At 41.8% G+C, this 20229-nt stretch overlaps 2 protein-coding genes across 2 annotated transcripts; one reads left to right on the top strand and one right to left on the bottom strand.

The window, feature by feature from the left end:
- Positions 1 to 77: 77 nt before the first annotated feature.
- Positions 78 to 19228, top strand: LOC108168681 (PRAME family member 8-like). The gene is made up of 4 exons (XM_017318912.1): positions 78 to 113; positions 16467 to 16781; positions 17246 to 17836; positions 18661 to 19228. Exons 2-4 carry the CDS (start codon positions 16495 to 16497, stop codon positions 19226 to 19228), a joined length of 1446 nt encoding a protein of 481 aa, XP_017174401.1. The 5' UTR covers positions 78 to 113; positions 16467 to 16494.
- Positions 4786 to 8821, bottom strand: LOC100862192 (PRAME family member 8-like). Its single transcript, XM_003689145.4, has 4 exons — positions 8750 to 8821; positions 7356 to 7669; positions 6314 to 6904; positions 4786 to 5418 (listed from the first exon to the last, which is right to left on the bottom strand). The coding sequence occupies exons 2-4, from the start codon at positions 7640 to 7642 to the stop codon at positions 4851 to 4853; spliced, it is 1446 nt and encodes a 481-aa protein (XP_003689193.1). The 5' UTR covers positions 7643 to 7669; positions 8750 to 8821; the 3' UTR covers positions 4786 to 4850.
- Positions 19229 to 20229: the final 1001 nt, after the last annotated feature.

Here is a 20229-nt window from a genome sequence, read left to right as displayed (position 1 = left end):
CATGGCCTTCCATCTTCTTTCCTGTGGTGCCTTGATATACAGGCTCGAGAAGGCAATATTTCAGGTATGCTGGGTGGATTATATGTCCTATTTACACATGAATTTCAACTCAGGTAAGCATGGCCCATGTAACATCAAGTGGGGGACACTGGGGTTTGGGGAAGTAATCGACTGGATCTTGCAGGATGGGAACAGAGGTAGATCAGAAGTTTCACTAGCAAGATTGCAGATGCCTTGACTGATGTTGTTCTCTGATGAGAAAATACTGTTCAGTGTACAGTGGACTAATAGTAAAGATGTAGGTACAGGGAAAGAGCCTTCCCTTGACTCTCCCACAGGTAGTAGTAGTACCAGTTAAAGAGTAACAGAATGGAGTAAACTCACAGGGCTATGGAGGCAGCTCAGAAAAAGTCATTAACAACATTAGGTTGTTAGTGGACATTCAGCACTAGGAGAAAAACCAAACACTGCCTAGACCAGATAGGAGAAAGGAGGAGCTGACTCCATGGAAAGTCGTCTCTTTTCCACTGACACTTCACCTGTTACCCATAGGAGGTGGAAACTTTGAGTACCCCATATGCAGAATGAGCATCATGATGTTTGGGATACATGGACTGGAATTGCTGGTGCTAGCTGCTCAGGAGAGACCAAGATCCAGAAGTAGGTAGAAGAGCCTGAGCAGGAAGCTGTACCAAATCCTACTGTGAAGGTGATAACTGCTGACTTCTGTTTTGGAAAACTTACAAATGAATGATGCACATACTTCTTGGATTGAGCCTAGGAAAGAAAAGTTTGCTTGCAATCCTGAAGTAAAATGTTGACATCTTCATTTTTCAAAGGCCAGCTTTGACATCCAGGGCAAACTGAGGCTGTGCATAGAGTTGGTAGCTGATCACCCAGCTGACTTTTCTCTGAAGGAGCAAAGGTTGATTCTATGGGGTTGGCAAGAAGCAATCTGTTGCCAGCAAAATACTCAGTGGGACTGGCAAGAAGTGTTGATGGATCATACATAATTTCTCTCTCTCTCTCTCTCTCTCTCTCACACACACACACACACACACACACATAATTTACATACATATTTTCTCTCTCTCTCTCTTTCTCTCACACACACACACACACACACACACGGTGGATGAAGTAAGCTTCACAACCTTCAACTTTGTACATATACATACATACACATTTGATGGGTGGAGCAAAGCTCCAACACTCTTTTTCTTCCACAGCCTATATATCCCAGCTATATCTTCCAAACATTACAAAAATAACAGTGTACTTATAGTCTATGGTTTAAATGAAAGTTTACAATGAGTATACTAAGAGAAAATATGTTTCCCAACACCTTCACATGAGCCAATATTTTAAGTATTATTAATAAAATTATTATTCCCAAGAACCTAATTACATTTGTAACTAAGCAGCTTGAAATAGATCAGCAATGTGTAAGCAAACAAGGTAGTTTTTCTTTTTTTCTTTTTTCTTTTTTTTGTTTGTTAAATGTCAATAATAAAATAAAAAATATTTACTTATATTTTTTCTTCCAAACAACTATTTTCACTTTAATTATAAATAACTGTGGAAGCATTTGTAGCTGATAGGAAAACTGTCCACAGCATTTCCGATAATGCCATTCCTAACTTATGGGAAACAGTCTCTTGTTCTTCAGTTCAATTTACTTTGGTTCTTTAAGGGAGTAGCTTATATAAACATTGTATTAGTGTAAGATTGAAGCTTTTCTGATGGGACTGAGACAAAGGTCTCTAGTGTTCTCTCTTCACAGAGATATCATAAAAGCAATTTCATCCTCGATCTTGTCAATGTTTCTCTACTTTAAGAGTACAATTCTTTTGTACTAAGATATGATGATGATTTTTGGATGTCCTCAGTTTCTGTAGCTAAGTCTCCCTTTCCATTTCTTATTTTGTTCATTTGGATTCTTTCTCTATGGCCTTTAGTTAGTTTGGCTAAGGGTTTATCCACTTTATTGATTTTTCTCAGTCAGCTCTTGGTTTTGTTGATTCTTCATATCATGCATTTTGTTTCTTTTTTTGTTCTTGGATATTTTATTTGTTTACATTTCAAAAGTTTTTTTCCTTTCCAGGTCTCCCTTTTGGAACCCTCCTTTCCCATTCCCCCTGCCCCTGCCTCTATAAGGGTGCTTCTCCACCCACACAGAGCATGGGTGCTCTGGGTCAATATCTTAGAAATGATATGCCCTAATCCACTTTCCATACATATTTCTTTATTTTTGAGTCAGTCTGACATAGACTAACCTAGCCTGCAGCCAATTATGAAGCTAAGGCTAGCTTGAATATTTACCCTGATGCTACCACCCCTGAATCCTGAGACAGGAACTGTGGACCACCAAACCAGCAGTGAGATCAGTTTCTGTGGAACTGCATTCTTTTTGTTTGTTTGTTTTTGTTTTGTTTTTCGAGACAGGGTTTCTCTGTATAGCCCTAGCTGTACTGGAACTTACTTTGTAGACCAGGCTGGCCTCAAACTCAGAAATCTGCCTGCCTCTGCCTCCCGAGTGCTGGGATTAAAGGCATGTGCCACCACGCCTGACATGGAACTGGATTCTTTTAAGGAGAAATTGGAGAGTAAAACGCACCTTTAATACTGCAAGTTACTGATTGAAATGAGAGGTCCAAATTCAAAGGCCATTGAAAACCTTGCTGGAGACTGGGCTTGATATATTGCCCTCTTGCCTTCACATGGAAAGAAGAGGGAGGAGTATCAGGAGTACACAGCTGTCTTACTGCAGAGGCAGCTCATACATGACAGCCTGTGTCAACAGCAACAAAGAGCCCAAAGAAGCTAGTAAAGAGACTGATTCCCTGGATGAAGTCACTGTCTGGTCTCTCAGACACTGAGTGCTCTACTAACCTGGTTCCATGTGTCCACACCTTGACCAAATGGGCAAGCACCCATCTCATGTCTACAGGCTGTCTCTAAGATAGGCATGTGGCCCAAGATGACACCAAATATTTTTCTTTCCTCATATAAAGACATTTCAGGCATTGGTTTTAAATGATGTTTACTGGTATGAGAAGATGAGGCAGGAGATTTGTAAATTTAACCCAACATGATCTGAAGAATCAATGGCCCCAGAAAAATATTTCTGAGGGATTGCAAACCCTCTTAGGTAGACAAAATTATCAGCCAGGATAGGCTACAAAGTAAAACCCTCTGGAAGTAAAGCATCTTACAGAAATGAACAACTGGATGAGTTGATCAAAATCAACCTGAGATGTACCTCAGTGGTTCTATGCTTGCTTGGCATAGATGATGTCTTGGGGCTCCATCTCACATATTGTGAAAATAATTTGAAATTTTCAAACTTGATGGTTCAGCTCAGTGACTAATTACCACCATAGCTCAAGTCTAGTTACTGGTCTTTCTCTTTCCACCATGGGTAAACTAAGGATATCACGAATTGCTATAGGTAAAGTACTTGGAGGTATAGAATAGCAATGAATCAAAAGTTTATTTCACATACTGAAAATATTTGGAATTACCTTGAAATTTTCATTCTCAATTTTTTTATTCATTTGTTTGGTGTGTGTATGTGCATGTTAATGTATTTGTGTATTGTAGATTCTTTAGAGAGAAACTCATCATATAGGACTGTTGAGCAATAATAAGGGTCCCAAACACTGTCTTAAAAAGGACTGACAGTCAAATAGACAGATATTGTTCTAGGACAAACTACTAGTATTCTTTCACACTTCTAAGGTGCAGGCTTCAAACTAGAGAACAGAACAAACTGGGCTACTGGTCCCCAATTAAGCTCAATGAAAACACCTGAAACTTCACACATTCTCTTCACACTATGGTAGAGGGGAATACCATTGGAGGCACACAAAACTCTGGGAACTGCTACTGACCAATATCATTTTAATCAATTACTTCATTTTTCTGAAACCTGTGTGAAATGGTGTGACTTTCTCTAAGATGTTCTCAATTTTGTGTATATGCAGATTTATTGTACATATGGTGCTTGTAAATGCTAGGATCCACAGATTTCTGAAGAAATGGGATTAACACCTGAAGCCTGAGTTCCAGCTGGAGGCATCTGATGATAGTTCTGAAATCAAATTCTTCCCTCTTCTAAAGCAACATGTACTATTAAAACATGGCTCATTGCCTTTTTGGGCTCATGAACTTTTGTTTGTTGATTTGTTTGTTTTTCTGAAGAGCATGAAAGGAATTTTCTGTGAGCAAACTTCCAGCAGGTTCACAGGTTCCAAGCAACAAGGCCTGTGAAGTTGACAGGCAGACAGGGACACAGGGTGAGAGGAAGGAAGGAAAAAGGAGTGTGAGAGACACAGAGATTGGGTTTATAAATTTTTTTACCACCGGCCAACCTAGATATCCATATGTGAACCACCATAGCTGATAACTTTATCCACCTACCCCAGATATTGAATCATGACATGCTAGCATCCATGTGTTCATTTTGACTCTCTCCAGAGGATATTTGCTCAAAATGCTTAAAGTTAGATATATTATTCTACTCAGACGTTCAGGAATAACATCTAAAAAAGCACCCATGTTCTATTTATTCAATTATATATTACAGTGAAGAACAAAAAGTTTACAAGTCCATGACAAAGGATCTAGTTAATCTGTCCCAGCAGAGTCCACTCAAAACATCCAAGTTGCCTTTGCCAGTCCACAAGTCTGCTCCCCATGTCAAGCTTAGCCTCCAAAATCCCAATTATTGTACATCCTTTCCTTTCCAAGTATCTGTACATTGCCTGAAGTCAGTCTCTGAGCACCCCAGATGAGAGATGTGTCTCAAGACTGTCATTTATTCACATGCAGAAGTTCTGAATCCATGTTCACCGCCAGCAAAAACAAAGTCTACCCCCCTGACCATAGACACAGGGCTCGCCACATTTGTGGCATATACGTGTAGCAAAAGAGAGGCTCTTGGGCTGCCTTATTGCCCTTAGTGTATCCATGAGTTCCTGACAAAGTTGGGCAAATCTTTCTACAGAGACATGTCCCAACTCATTATAACACTCCAGAGGGGCAGGGTACTGTTCCACATTCATCTTGTTCCAGTTGGCTGTTTGCTGTAAAAGGTCCTTCAGGATGGGCATGGAGAAGTCATTGTTGTACAAGTTGATCTTGGTGAGCTGAGAGCATCGTATGAAGGAAGGTAGGAGTGCATTGAGCTGAGAGTCCTTCAGCTTACATCCCTGCAAATTCAGAGTCTCAAGAGTTTTTGCCACTTTCTCTAAGAGACCTCTCAGAGGCATCACATCCAAAATCTGTAAGACCATGCCTTTCATCTCCAGATGTTTTAGCTGAAAGAGACTCTGACAGCAAGAGAAGGAATCCAAGTCTGACTGTGAAATTTGGTAGTGAGTGATGGAGAGGGACTCCAAGGGTGTCATCAAGCACCTAGGAATAAGTGAGACCAGATGGTTAATTCTGGCAAGTGGTGATGGAGAGCGTGGAATGCAGTTTACACAGTTGTAGAAGGGACCAGGTGACCCAAGGTCACCCACACTTAATCTGCTCGCTTCAGTCCCACACAGAAAACCAGTTTTGCCCATAAGACACGTAGAGGAAGTTCTGTGACAAAAGAGTCCTGACAGGATCTAGGGACATTACATGTGGGCTCATTTAAAGCTGCATTTCATCCAAGTTTCTGAACAGTCACTCTTGCTATCCCTTACAGTTCCACACAATCCCTCATATCCCTTGTACTCCACAGTACTGGGGCTCAAAACCATGGGAAAGTAGGGGAAGATATTAGGCTGTTCCCACAGATCTTAGCACAGAGCTAACCTCCTCACTTTGATGGTCTCCCCCAGCTCCTAACTACAACCTTAACTCTCTGTTCCCTTCTGATCATTTTGTTTGTTTGTTTGTTTGATTATTTTGTTCCTTTTCTCTAGATAGGATTTCTCTGTATAGCCGGGCTGTCCTGGAACTCACTCTGTAGACCATGCTGGCCTCGAACTCAGAAATCCACCTGCCTCTGCCTCCCAAGTCCTAAGATTAAAGGCATGTGCCACAACTGGCCAGCACTTCTGATCATTTTGTTGGCTGTGATTCCAAGAAGAATTACAGTCTCTTCTGATCAGATCTGTGCTACTCCTTACCTCCCTTCAGTCTTTTGCTTCAGGAGTAATTATTTGAGACTTTGAATCAATACACATAACGGCCATATTCTAAAAGGTCACTAAAAATTTTTCCAGGTGGCTGACTGTCAGGCATTGTACATGAATAATCCTTAAAACGGACAAAAAAAATTCTCTGCTAGGTAACCCAGATCTCCATCCTTGCTTACCTGAAGACCTGACTCATGTGGTCTGTGAGAAAGTGGACACCTTGCATGGAGAGATGCTGGAGACAATTGAATTTGGAGAAGATAGAAACGAAATCCTTGACACACTTATCTTCTCTGTCTCCTGTCCTATTGGCAATCTTGAAGACATTCTTATAGAGGGGTGCCAGGAGAAGTTTGCGAAGATTTCTCATCTGCCCTAAGCAGGGAGCAAAACGGGCCAGATTAAACACATTCCACTCAGTGTTCAGTTCGAATTCCTCGATGTGCTCTGGATGAAAGACATTCAAAATCTCTAAGACAAAGTCCACGGGCATAGCCCAGATCTTCATGTTTATACAGCACAAATGTAGGGAGTCCTTTCTCTGCTGGGCCCACTTCAAGAAGTATGCTTGTGTTTCATCACGGCGGGGCCTGAGGCACAGGTCTGCTACCACTTTCAGCTGCTTCCTCCGTGCATATCTGCGAAGGACCTTCACTACTGTAGGCTTCTCATTCAAGGACTCTGAAGAACAGCTACCATCCTCTGCACCAGCCCATATGTCCCAGAAGGCATGGTGCACATTCCTCAGGTCCAGAACCTGAAGTTTTCCCCTGTCGGGAGTGAAACATGTCAAATGTCAGCAGACGTGACTACCCACAGTCAGCTTTGACTACCTGACTCTAAACTCAAGTCTCCCCCACTTTGGTAAGGTATAATTTCTTTAAAGAGAGTGCAATGTGCACACAAGCATGCTACAGAATCTTTCCCTGAGCTGCATGTGTAGACCTGACCACTTTCCTTCCACTAAGGTACTCTTTATTTCTCCTTAGTCCCATTAATAGTGGTTGTGGGAAAACCAGGAATAAGCTCATTCTAGAGGCTACTTAGAGTAAGCTGTAATCCACTGACAACTGTCAGTTACAACTGTCCTTAGTCCAAGAAGACAATAGCTTCAAGGTTCCTGCACCACTGTCTGATGATCCCATCGGAAGCCATTCTCCCTGAACCCACAATCTCTGTGTACCCAAATGATCCCTGAAAGACAACTTGATTATTACGCACCTGGGGTGAGATTCTCTTGTCAGTTGCATGTCTATTCCATCTAGCACAGCCTGCAAGGTCTCCAAGTTAGGTGACTTCATCAAAGCCCCCACAGGGAGACAGGGAAAAGTCCAGGCTGCCACGATTGCCTTCATGAGCTTCTTAAGTCTGCCAGCAAAGGCCTCCTTGAACAGAGCTGGGAAGAGCAGAAAAGGCACCTCCTCCAGACAGAACAAGGCCAAAGCCTCATCTCTCAGCAGAGCCTGCAATGCCAGATTCTGGAGAGTGGACGGAGTCTGAACAGTCATCCTCTTCGGTCTCCAGTCAGAAGGCTCCTTGGGAAGGATTCAGAAAAAAATATACTTTCAAGACAAAGTTTGTAAAACTTCTTCACCATTACATCAACCACTAATCTTCAGAGTTACTACTCTGACAGTGACAGAGAAATCAATTTACCTCTTCAACCTAAACTGGTGGTGGAAAGACAGACTCCCACAACCGGGGTCTTTCTAAAAACCAAATGAGCACATAATTTTCAAATCAAAATACTTTTTGTGTTACCCTATCTCAAAAACATTCTTAAAAAAATATTCCAGGGGCTGGTGAGATGGCTCAGTGGGTAAGAGCACCCGACTGCTATTCCGAAGGTCCAGAGTTCAAATCCCAGCAACCACATGGTAGCTCACAACTGTCCGTAACAAGATCTGACTCCCTATTCTGGTGTGTCTGAAGACAGCTACAGTGTACTTACATAAAATAATAAAAAAAAAATTCGAAAATCAAACAAAACCAACCGACTGACCAACCAACCAAACAAACAAACATAAATCCTTGTGATGCAGATCAATATTAATTCCCAGTAAGCAGAATGACTTCAGTACATTTCTACAATTTTTAGGGTTTCCTGGGTCTGGTAAGCAGATCATGTACACAGAAGAAAGCTATGTGGAAAAGATGAAACGCAAAGCCTAAGACAATACATATGCATAACTCAAAAGTTTCACTCGAGCAATTGGGCATTGAAGAAAATCAAAGATACATGGTGTACAGGTCTACAGTGTGAGCCAGAGCCTGTCTCTCACTCTCACACACATACACACACACAAATTCAGTGAAGAAGAAACCTGAAGGAACAGTTTAGTCAGAATGAACTGCTTTCCAGCTTCCCAGGAGCCACATGGCCAGTTCTAAGAGAGTTTGAACAAGATACAGAATACTTGTCTCAAAAAATTATATGAAACACACTAATGAACTATGCAAGCTATAGAAATATATCAGTGATGCTACAGAAGTATGTCGGTGATGAGTCTAAAAATTCAATTGGAATGAAACCCAAGGTCTTTAACCTGTTCCTCTAAAGAACTCTAAACTTCTCTACATCAAACTGCATTACCCAAGGAAAAACCAGTACATACCAGTTGAGCACTGCAGATAGGTCTCCAAGTCCCAGCTGCACCAGGCAGTTATCAGGCTGCAGGTCTCTGAGTGTGTTCTCTGGATCAACTGGAGCCTTTATATACCTCTGTGCTAACCCCTCCCTATTTTAGCCACACCCTCCAACCAAAACTGGAATTGGATTTCCTGGTTTAATCTCCACCCTTCAAATTCCAGATCAAAGATCTAATCATTTCATCGGTTAAATCAGAAGGAATTGTATTCACATACTCTCCACTCTTCCTCATCCCCCCCCAAAGTTTCATGGATAAATATGAACATTCCACTTGTTAATTAACCATATAACATCAAGTTTTTTGATTTGTTCTTTCATTTACTTAAGGTTTACTTAGTTTTCAATTTGTTCCAGGGATCTTGTCATGCTCAGAAGCCAAGGGTGTTTTAGAAGTCTAATTCTAGAAATTCTTCTGCCTCAGAATCCTTCTTATTGCTAGGATTACTGTTATGAATAAACACATCTGGTTGGATTTCATTCATGGGACCAGAGTCATTTTTAGTTTTCATCAGCTAAGGGTTTAATCTGTTATTGATCAGAGACATACCATAATTCAAAGGTATTCTTTTTAGCTGGATTTGGGACAGAATACAGAGTCAGAGTTAGGAATAGGTACTGGAGCTGAAGGGCAGGAGTGGATGCTCTGTCAGTAAACTGCAGCAGCAGCCACGCAAAAGGTAGGGTAGGAGCAAGGCTTGATTCCATTACTATAGTGGCCAGGGTGTTGTGTGTGTACTCGGTAGGGAGCTACCCAGCATTCAAGGATTCCTCTCTAAAACTCTCTGTGCAACAGACAAGATGGGGCATGCTGGTAAGCTCAAAATTGGAAGTGGGAGGTAGGAGGCTCATTTGAATGTCATCTTCAGCCAAACTGTAAGCTGAAGTATAGTCTGATCCCTAAAAGACCTGCTTTCTAAATGGACAAAGGCAAACATGAACAAGAAGGTGTGAGGGAGATGGTGCCCTTGGCTGCTCAGGCAACTTAGATTATGACAAGTTGGATCAGCCCAACAACATTCCTCAGGGATGTGGGTCTTGGGTTGGAGACTTGGCTTAGAAAGAAGGAACACCTGTCAACCTTCTATTCCTATCATCTACATGGTGGCTTGAAATGATCTGTGACTCCAGTTCCAGCAGTTGTGAAACTGCGTTCTGACCTTCTAGGGGAGCAGCCATGAGAGGGCTGCCCATTCATAGTTGTAGGCAAAGCACCCCTACACATAGAACAAATCTTACTAAAACAATATATTTATACTGAGAATGGCAGCATACACATTGATTCCCTCCCCTCAGGAGTCAAAGTTTGACTGATTCAGGGAGTTCAGAGCTACCCTTATCTTAATAACTAAACCCCAACCAGTGAAATCTATGGAGTGAGGATCTTTCACAAAATTAAACCAGAGCTGGGCAGGGTGGCACAGGGCATAAATCCCAGCACTACAGTAAGAGGCAGGAGCATCTTTGATTTCGAGGCCAGACTGCTCCTCAGAGTGGCTTATGGGACATTTAGGGCTCTTAAACAAAGAGACCCTGTCTAAAAACAACAAAACAAACACACAAACAAGATGAAATTTCCCAGATGGTGCAGGTACAGACTTAAAACCCAGGATTAGGTAGGTAGATGCAGGAGAAGTTCTGAGGTCAAGGTTACTCTAGTATACAACTTGAGTTCAGAAAGAACCAGAGAAGGGTAAACTGACCAACCCTGTCAAAAATCAATCAAACAAACAAACAGACAGAGAGACAAAAACCAAACAAAAAAGTACCCAAAACACAAAATAAAATTCTTAAATTAACCTCAAGGGAGCTTAAGAGCCAGTGAGATGGCTCAGAGGGGAACGGCACTTGCTGTCAAGCCTGAGTTCAGTAGTGGTACCCACAGCTGTACTGACAGAGACCACTTCAGTTTACAGTCCACCCACTCTACATGCACACTCCCTAGCTGATCCACCAATTCACAAATGAACTAAGACAGTCAGCATGTACAGAAGAGCAGGAGAGCTATCAAGGGTGGTGGTGCAAGTTTCAGTGAACTGATGAAGGATGACCCCCAAACTACATAATGTAATTCTGTGTCTCCCATTCAAATACCAACAATGGGAGCTGGGTGTTTGATTGGCAGCTCAGCCTCTTGTTCTGGCTTCATGAATTAAAATATCTGCAGTAAAACTCCTTGGGTCAAGAAAAAAAGGCTTTCTCCAAAATGCTAATGAGATCTCCTTGGAAAAGAAAGAAGAAATCCAAAGTAGAAAGAAAGATTTTCAGAGTAAAATGGGACCAAGAGAAAAGAGACTTTGAGCTGGATGGGGCTCATGACCAGGGAATTCCGGAGCCTAGGGGCATTGACCTTGCTGAGTTAATAGGCACTACAGTTTTTAATGAAAGAGCCACAGGTACCACTGTCTAGAGATAAAGACAATGACCCGCCTTTTCATTGGATATTTTCTTTATTTACATTTTCAAATATTAGCCCCTTTCCTGGTTTCCCCTGTGAAAAACATCCTTCCCCTATGCCCTCCCCCTCCCCCTGCTTACCAATCCACCCACTCCTGCTTCCTGGCCCTGCCATTTCCCCACACTGGGGCGTATATACAGATAAGTGGATATTAGTCCAGAAGACTAGAAGCTCAGAATAGCCAAGATAAAATTAACAAACCACATGGAACTCAAGAAGAAGGAAGACCAAAGTGTGGATCTTTTATCTATCTTAAAGGGGGTGGACAAAAGGGGGGAACATGGAAGGAGATACATACTCAAAGTGTGGAGTAGAGACTGAATAAACGACCATCTAGAGACTGGCTCACCTGGTGATCCATCCCATTTACAGTCACCAAACTCAGACACTGATGTGTACACACTTTTTCAGCATGTATAAACAATGTCACACATCAGAGTTGGAATGGAGGCTTTGTATACATACCCAATGGTGGGCAAAAGCTTTCTTCAGGTCCAGGCTTTGTGCTCAATGGGAGACAATAGATCCCTGATCATATTATATTGCAATAAGTTTTTTTCTAGAGATTTTCTGAAATTGACCTGTGTTCCTCTGAGCAGCTTGTCCAGGCTGTCCTTGGGGAATTTCATGCACAGTAGAATCTGTTGTTTGGGTAGTATTGTTGCACCAAGGTTCAAGGAGCCCTGTCCTGGTGAGGTTGACCTTCTGTTCCATGCTCATCAGAGTAGAAGAATGGAAAGTCTCAAAGTTTTTCTTGATCTGGTGTGTTTCTTGTTTGTTTGTGGGGGTTTTGGGGGGTATTTTTTACATCTGTCTTTGTTTGAGGGTTTCCTCTGGACCTGACTGTGGCTGAGATCCTGTTACTAAGCACTATTCTCTGTTTGGCCATGAAACTTCTAACCCCCTTGCTATTCAGGTGCCCAGAGCTTTTATTCTGGTAGCTTGGTGCTCTCTATCACCTATGCAGATATAGCAGATGCTTCAACAACCGTGCCTATAGTATTTAGCCATTCACATCTTCCTAGCACACACAATTCCTTTCTTTTTCACCTCTGAGCCACACCAGTAGGACCTGGGAAGGAACATTGTGAGGGTCACACCAACACCTGTTTGTTGCCCAAAGCTATGAGCAACCATTTTCTTCCTTGACTGACAGTTGAATTTAACAGGCAAAATCCAGAGACTACAGACTCAAAATCCAAAGGAACTGATGATCTTGGCCTCTCCCATTGATTTTCCCCAGAAATGTGGCTGTCACAGGACAATGGTCACATCTAGCCTTGATCCTCAACCTTTGCATATCTTGAAAATCTCTACCAGATGTGCCTACAGAGTAACCTCAGGGGTCATTCCAGAATCACTTCTTCCAGGGGGAGAGCATCAATGACACTGGTTCCTATGAAAGTACAGAATATAGATCAGTTTCCTTCCAGTCCAGTGTACACAACGAAAAGGCTTGCTAGCTACAAGTCTTGGAACAACTTCTCTTGAGGCACTTTCCTCAAGATTGGGTCTCATTCAAGGAGCCACTGGCCTTCTCCATGTTGTGGGTTCTCTCATGATCAAGAGTTCTATAGCTCCCAATTTTCAAGCTTCCAAAACTGTACTACCTCACTTATCAAGTCTGGATACTGAGATCCTTTCCTGTAATGAACCCCCATGCTATTCGTTATGGCTGCCTAGGTGAAATAGTCCTCATTTATAACCCTGTCTACACGCAAATTAAAGAAGATACTATCTCTGCCTCTTTGTGTAGTATGAGCCTTCAACCTGTCTAGTTCCTATCTCAGTGGCATTATCTGTAGACAATGTGCTAAGCTGGCACTCCTTCATGTTAATCAGATATGGGATAAAGAGATGGTTCAGGAGTTAGGAGCATGGGGGACAAAAACACAGGAGCTGACACACAAAAGCTAGGATATGTACCTGAGGTATCTGTTAGAGAAGCCAGTGCTCTAACTACTCAGTCATATCTCCCTCCCCTTTTCTTTGCGTCTCCCTTACTGAAATATTTTTTTTTCATACATCGTGTTATGATTATGGTTTCAACTCCCCCAACTCCTCTGAGGTCATTCCCACATTATTTTCCATCTCAATCCACACCCTTTGTATCTCTCCTGAGAAAAGAAACAGGCACTTAAAGAATCCAGAAACATGTGTGGCAGAACACAAGTGTACTGCCAGGACAGGGGAGGAAGAGGCAGGACCACCTCCAGCCTGGCCTAGCAAGTGAGTTACAGAACAGTTTAACATACAATGAGACCCTGCTTGAAAAACAAACAGAGAAATGAACAAATAAACCAAAAGAGCAACAGAAAATCAAAAGAAAAGAAAAACACACAACTTGGAACAGGACAATATAAATAAGCCAACAGAAAAAGAGAGCCAACCCATCAAAAATATAAAGTAGAATCATCAACAACAACAGCAAAAAAAATCCCAAAGAAATACAGAATACATTCAAAAACACAGAAATCCCAGAAAAACAGAAAGAATTTATAATCTAAAAGCAGAACAATATAAATAAACAAAAGTGTATAACACAACTTTCTAACACTCAGATCTGCTAAATTGTCTTTGAGTTTGTTTTGTTTCCCTCCTACAACTGGTTAATTAGTCTTCTTTTAAGAGTAGGATTTGCATTCAACAGAAAATTTCCATTTAACTCCAGGCAGTGGTGGTGCACATCTTTAATACCAGCATTTGGGAGGCAGAGGCAGGCAGATTTCTGAGTTCAAGGCCAGCCTGGTCTACAAAGTGAATTCCAGGACAGCCTGGCCTACACAGAAAAACCCTGACTCAAAAAACCAAAAAAAAAAAAAAAATTCCATTTAACAAGTTTAGTGTTTCATTTGGAAGACTTTACTTTATAGATTGGAGACAGCTTCTGGGTTCGGAATGGGAGCTTCTCTCAATACTGTCATGAGGTAGAATCTGTGCATGCCCTGTGCCCGCTGCTTCAAGCTCTCTAAATTCATATGTGCATCAGTTCTGCTGTGTTTTAGAAGGCCTTAAGGTATCTTCAGTAGAACGATGGCTACTATGAACATAGTCAAGCAAGTATCTTTGTGGCATTGTGGGTCCTCTTTGGCTTTCTGTCTGTGAGTGGTAAAGCTGGGTCTACAAGGTAGATTGAATCTCAGTTATTTGAGAAACTGCCAGATTGATCTTACAAGTGGTTGTGCAAGTTTGGACTCTCTTCAACAATAGAGATGTGTTCCTCTTGTTCCATAACCTCCCCACATGAGCTGTGAAATGAGGTTGAGAGCTCCGATTCAATCACTGAAAAGGTTGCATGTTACAAATACGATTAAAAGGGTGGAGTTTAATCATTTACTCCAATTCCAGTTTGGGATTGGTGGGTGTGGCTACAAAAGGGAGTGGTGAGCAGAGAGGTATATAAAGGCTTCACTGGAGCCAGAGAACACATTCAGAGAACTGCAGCCTGAATAACTGTCTTGTTTGACCAGCACTCAGAGACCTGTCTACAGTGTTCAGAACTAGTAGGTAATGATATTCCCCTGGGTCATGCGGTTTGATGTAGAGACATTTAGACTCCAAGTTAGGACAAAACATGTTAATTTTTTCTTCTTAGAGGAATACATTGAACACCTGGGATTTAATTTCAAATGAAGTTTTAGCTTCATCACAAACGTATATGTTAACCAGGTGATTTCATTATTATGGTTGATTTTCTATTTTGTTTAAGTTGTCCTACAAATGGCCATGTGGCATTGGGTAGGGTGAAAAGCAATAACCTTTTGACTCATAAGACTCCTCAGTATTAACATTACTAGTGTGTTCCCTCACATTTCCATTCACTCAAATGTTTGTGCTTGTTTTTGTGAGTCACTGGCTCACCTGGAGACCAGGGGACCATGTGTCTTTGAACACCTTTAACTCACAATAGCTGGAGTTACACTTGGAGTGTCTTAATGTCTCACTCAATGTCTTACATTAGGCTTTGCTTTATATCGCTTTCACACAGCTTTGATTTTTTTGATATGGTCTGTATTTGGGACCTAGAAAACCCTGAAAATTATAGGAACCCATTGTCATCATCATGCTTAGTGGATCAATATTGATCCAAGACACAGGGTGTTGTGTGTGTGTGTGTGTGTGTGTGTGTGTGTGTGTGTTTACTGCTTCCATGATTGTTGTGTGTTGCATTTTTGTTTTGGGATTTTTTTTTCTTTTTTCTTTTTCCTTTTTTTTTGTTGATTTTTTAATTACATTTGAATTGTTGTTCTTTTTCCCAGTCTTTTCTTTGGCAGCCCCTGACCATCATCTATCCACTTTGACTCTAAGACAATACTCCCTTACACACACACCCAGTCCCCAACAAGCCTCCACAGGACCAAGCATCTCCCTTCCCATGGATATCAGATAATTCAATCATCAGCTACATATTTATCCAGAGCCGTGGATGCACCCGTGTACAAACTTTGGGTGATGGTTTCATCCGTCAGAGCTCTGAGGGGTCAAGTTAGTGGATATTGATGTTATTCCTATGGGGTTTTAATCTCTTTCACCTCTTCTGTTCTTCCCTAAGCCTTCCATTGTGTTCCCCTGGCTCAGTCCAATGGTTGCCTATAAGTGTCTGCAATTGTCTTACATGCTGGCACAGCCTCTCAGAGAACAGCTATACCAGGCTCTTATCTGTAAGCACATCTTGGCACCAACTATAGTGTCGGGGATTAGTGTCTGCTGATGGGATGGATCCCAGGGTAGGCAGTCTCTGGATGGTCTTTCCTTCAATCTCTGATTCATTTTTTGTCCAAGTTTTTCTTTAGATGGGAACAATTCTAAGTTAAAAATTTTGAGATGGGTGACTGGGCCCTTCCCTCACGTGGGGAACATGCCTATCCACTGAGGCTGGTCTCTTAAGGTTCTATCTCGCTTGTGCTGCACATGTTGTCTTGAGCCATCCACATTAAGTCCTGTGAGTCTTGCCAATTCAATATTACTTTCATTCTTTCTTTTTTTAAAGAGTGTGTCACATACAAAATTTTTGATCCAAAAATTATATACCCATTTGGGTGATAGAGAGGCTGCCATGATGACAGTGTGGGCGACTGTCTTTCTATGATGTCTTAGGATGAAGAGGTAAATTGATGTCTCTACCATTGCATGAGCAGTAACTCAGAAGCTTAGTGGTTGATGTGATGGTGAGGAAGTTTTATAAATATTCTCTTAAACGTATATGCATTTCTGACTCCTTCCCCAGGATCCTTCTGATTGGAGACCTTAAGAAGATGAATGTTCATACCCCACCCACACTCCAGAAGCTGGCAATTCAGACTCTGGTGAGAGAGCAGGCTCTAGGCATGTCTGATCTGGAGGAGATGGCCCATGGACTCTTCCCAGCACTTTTCAAGGAGGCCATTGATGGCAGATATATCAAGCTCATAAAGGCATTGGTTATAGCCTGGCCTTTCCACTGTCTCCCTGTGGGGGCATTGATGAGGACTACTGACCTGGAAACATTGCAGGCTGTGCTAGATGGAGTAGACATTCGTCGAACCATAGGGTTTCACCCCAGGTAAGCAATTTCCAAGTCCTGTAGAAGGGAGCAGAAGGAGTACACATTAGACATTGTCAGGGAGATTAGATCTGTCATAAATGGATCAGATGCTTCTGATGGCATCATCAGGCAGGGATACAGGGTTCTTGACAGCTACTGTTTACTTGTACTGAGCACAGTTCGATATGGATTAGCCTTGAATATGGACTAGAGTAAATGTGGCCTCACAGTGGAATGAGCCTATCCCTGACATTCCCACAAGAACTAATAATGTAAGTAAGGAGAAGTAAAGTGTACCTTATTGAAAGAAAAGTATTCATGTGTACAGAAGCACAGGAAAGCTTCAGTAGCAAGCCTAAGTCCAACTTGGATATCAGGTCCTGAAAAAAAATGTACACTTTAGCACGGAAGATAGACGAGTTTAGATATATGTAGTAAAAGCTAATTCAGGGTCTGCCATCATACTTATGTTTCACCTGCAGGAGGAAAAAACTACAGTTTCTCGACCTGAGGAATGTGCACCATAGCTTCTGGAACATATGGACTGATTCAGAAGACAGTGACTATTCAGCAGAGATCTTGGATGAAAAGAAAGCCCTGCAGGTCCGTCCCAGATATGCACTGAGGCAGCGTCTGAAGGTCACAGTTGACCTGTGCATCAGGTCCTGCCTTGATGAAGCACAAACATGGTTCTTGAAGTGGGCCCAGGAGAGAAAGGGCTCCCTATATTTCTGCTGTACAAAGATGAAAATCTGGACTCTGCCAGTAAAAGCTCTCAGACATATCTTCCACGTTTTTGATCCAGAGCACATCATGGAGTTAGAACTAAATACTGAATGGACTCTGTTAGAGTTGACACGTTTTGCCCCCTATTTTGGGCAGATGAGAAATCTTCACAAAGTCTTCCTGGCACCCCTCCACAAAATCGACTTCCATTTACCCAATAGAACAAGAGTCACCGAAGTCAAGTGTATCAACAAGTTTGCTTCTCAGTTCTCCAAATTCAACTGTCTGCAGCATCTTTTCATGTTCTGTGTCCATTTTCTCAGATCCCAGATGAATCAGGTCCTAGGGTAAGCCATGATGGAGAGCTGGTTCAGCTATCAGAGCAAATCTGTCTCTCTTTTCTTAAGGGTTATGGGGACATGATGCCAACCAGTCACTAGGAACAAATATTTAGAGACTCCAAAGACTGGAAGTTATGTCTTGTTTCCATGAATACTCAGTTATACAAGGGAATTTTTACAAGGTAAATCAGTGTCTCAAATGAGCACTCATGAAGTAGGAAAGTGATTTGAGGTAAAGAGTAGGTCAGATCTAGAAAGGATCAGTTGTATTTCTTCCTAGAATCATGGCCGCCCAATCAAATGGAAACTGAAGAGGAATGGAAGTGTGTAGTGAGAAGTCAGGGGACTCACAAGTACAGGGTAAACAGGAGCTATATGCTCAGATCTGTTAGAATAGCCTTCTATCATCACCCAGTTCCCATGGGTTAAATATTTTGAACACAGTAGTGCTGAATACATGGGACAGGATGTAGAGCTTGGGCTGTAAATGAGAGCAAGCATGACTGCAGAGGGAATGATAGAATGCAGATTCAGTGAACACACAGCAAATATTGAGATCCTGTCAGAATTCTATTGGGATGGAATTTCTTCTGTGTGCTATCTGGGATTAGGGGATGAACTGGTTCTCAGGTTTAGAGTGAGGCCAGGAGATAAATTATGAGGTTGACATGACTGAGCATTTTCCAACAGGAAGCATCATAGATGATATCCTTAATGACTTAGTAAAACTAATCTTGGGGCACCTGAGTCCTTCTACCACTCTGAATATCCCTGCCAAACCTCTCCAATGCCATTTGCCAGAATTAACCATCTGTCTCCTTTACCTCTAGGTGCTTGATGACACCCTTGAAGACCCTCTCCATTACTTACTCCCTGGTTTCACAGAGAGATTTGGATTCCTTTGCCTGCTGTCAGAGCCTCTTTCAGCTAAAACATCTGGAATTGAGAGGTGTGGTCTTACTGGATTTGGATCTTATGCCTCTGAGGGGTCTCCTCATGAAAGTGGCAGGCATTCTTGAGACTCTGGATTTGCAGGGGTGTAGAATGAAGGACTCCCAGCTCAGTGTCCTCCTACCTGCATTCAAACAATGCTCTCAGATCTCCAATATCAACTTCTACAACAATGAATTCTCCATGCCCTTCCCGAAGGACCTTTTGCAGCACACAGCCAACTGGAGCAAGATGAATGTGGAACAATACCCTGCCCCTCTGGAGTGCTATGATGAATTTGCTCAAGTCTCTGTAGAAAGATTTGCCCAAGTTTGTCAGGATCTCATGGATACACTGAGAGCAATAAGGCAGCCCAAGAACAGCTCCTTTGCTACAGATATCTGCCACACATGTGGGGAGCGCTGGGTCTTTGACCAGGTGGCCAACCTTTGTCATTGCTGGCAGTAAAATGGGAACATTCTGGATTGGAATAAAAATAAGGTTTGGGACACATGTCTTACCAAAAAAAATTGTATTTTCCATCTTCATTTGTAATAAAAAGAACAGAGAAAAAAATCTCACTCAGCCTAGTCATTATACCCCTTTTCTGTAAACTATCAATAAAATAATTTGTTACTCTGTATTTATTGAAATCTTAGAACATGATTTCTTTGTTTAAACATCATTGTTATTGTCTGAATTGAATAAAGCATCTAAATTAAAAGACTACAAAAATCACCCTCTGGAAAGAAGTAAAAAAGTACACATTGAGGCCAGGCATGTCAAAATTCACAATCTTGGGAAAGTGGATAAAGTTATCAGCTATGGTGGGAAATATATGAACTTCTAGGCTGGCCTAAAGTACAGAGGAAGAAAAAAAATAAAGAACATAACTCTCTCAGACTCGTTCTTTCTGTCTTCCCTCACACCCTTTCTCCCTGTCTGAATGTCCAATTCCCTGACCTTGTTCCTTAAGACCAGTGAACTCACCTGATATTTTCCCACAATTAACATGCTTTCATATTCTTAAAACAAACAACATGTAGATTGAGAGAGACTCTTCACTGGTGAAGAGCACATGCTGCTTTTGCAGATAACGAAAGTTCTGTTTCAGAGCTAATAACCAGGTGGCTGTCAAATGGAACTCAAGCTTCAGGTGCTAGGACCCTCCTTTCTGTCCTCTGTGGATCCCACCTTTCACATGCACAAATCCACATAATACACATGTAGCTATTCCACCAGCTGAAGAAGTCTTTAAATAAAAAAAGGACTCAATTTCACAAGGGAATAAAAAATGGCCCAATTAATTAAAATGGTGATGTTGTTCATTAGCACTTGTGTCTCTGTGAAGAGAGCATGTGGAGTTTTAGGCATATCCTTTGAGCTCCATTGGTGAGCAATATTGTAAGATGCTCTGAGCTCCAGAGTTTGAACTCTTTCACCATGGGTGAGTGAGAAGAAATTAGTAG

Source organism: Mus musculus (genome assembly GCF_000001635.26).
Source record: "Mus musculus strain C57BL/6J chromosome 5 unlocalized genomic contig, GRCm38.p6 C57BL/6J MMCHR5_RANDOM_CTG2".
NCBI lineage: Eukaryota > Metazoa > Chordata > Mammalia > Rodentia > Muridae > Mus > Mus musculus.
The sequence above is the reverse complement of the archived record's forward strand: the minus strand, read 5'-3'. Positions and strand labels throughout refer to the sequence as shown.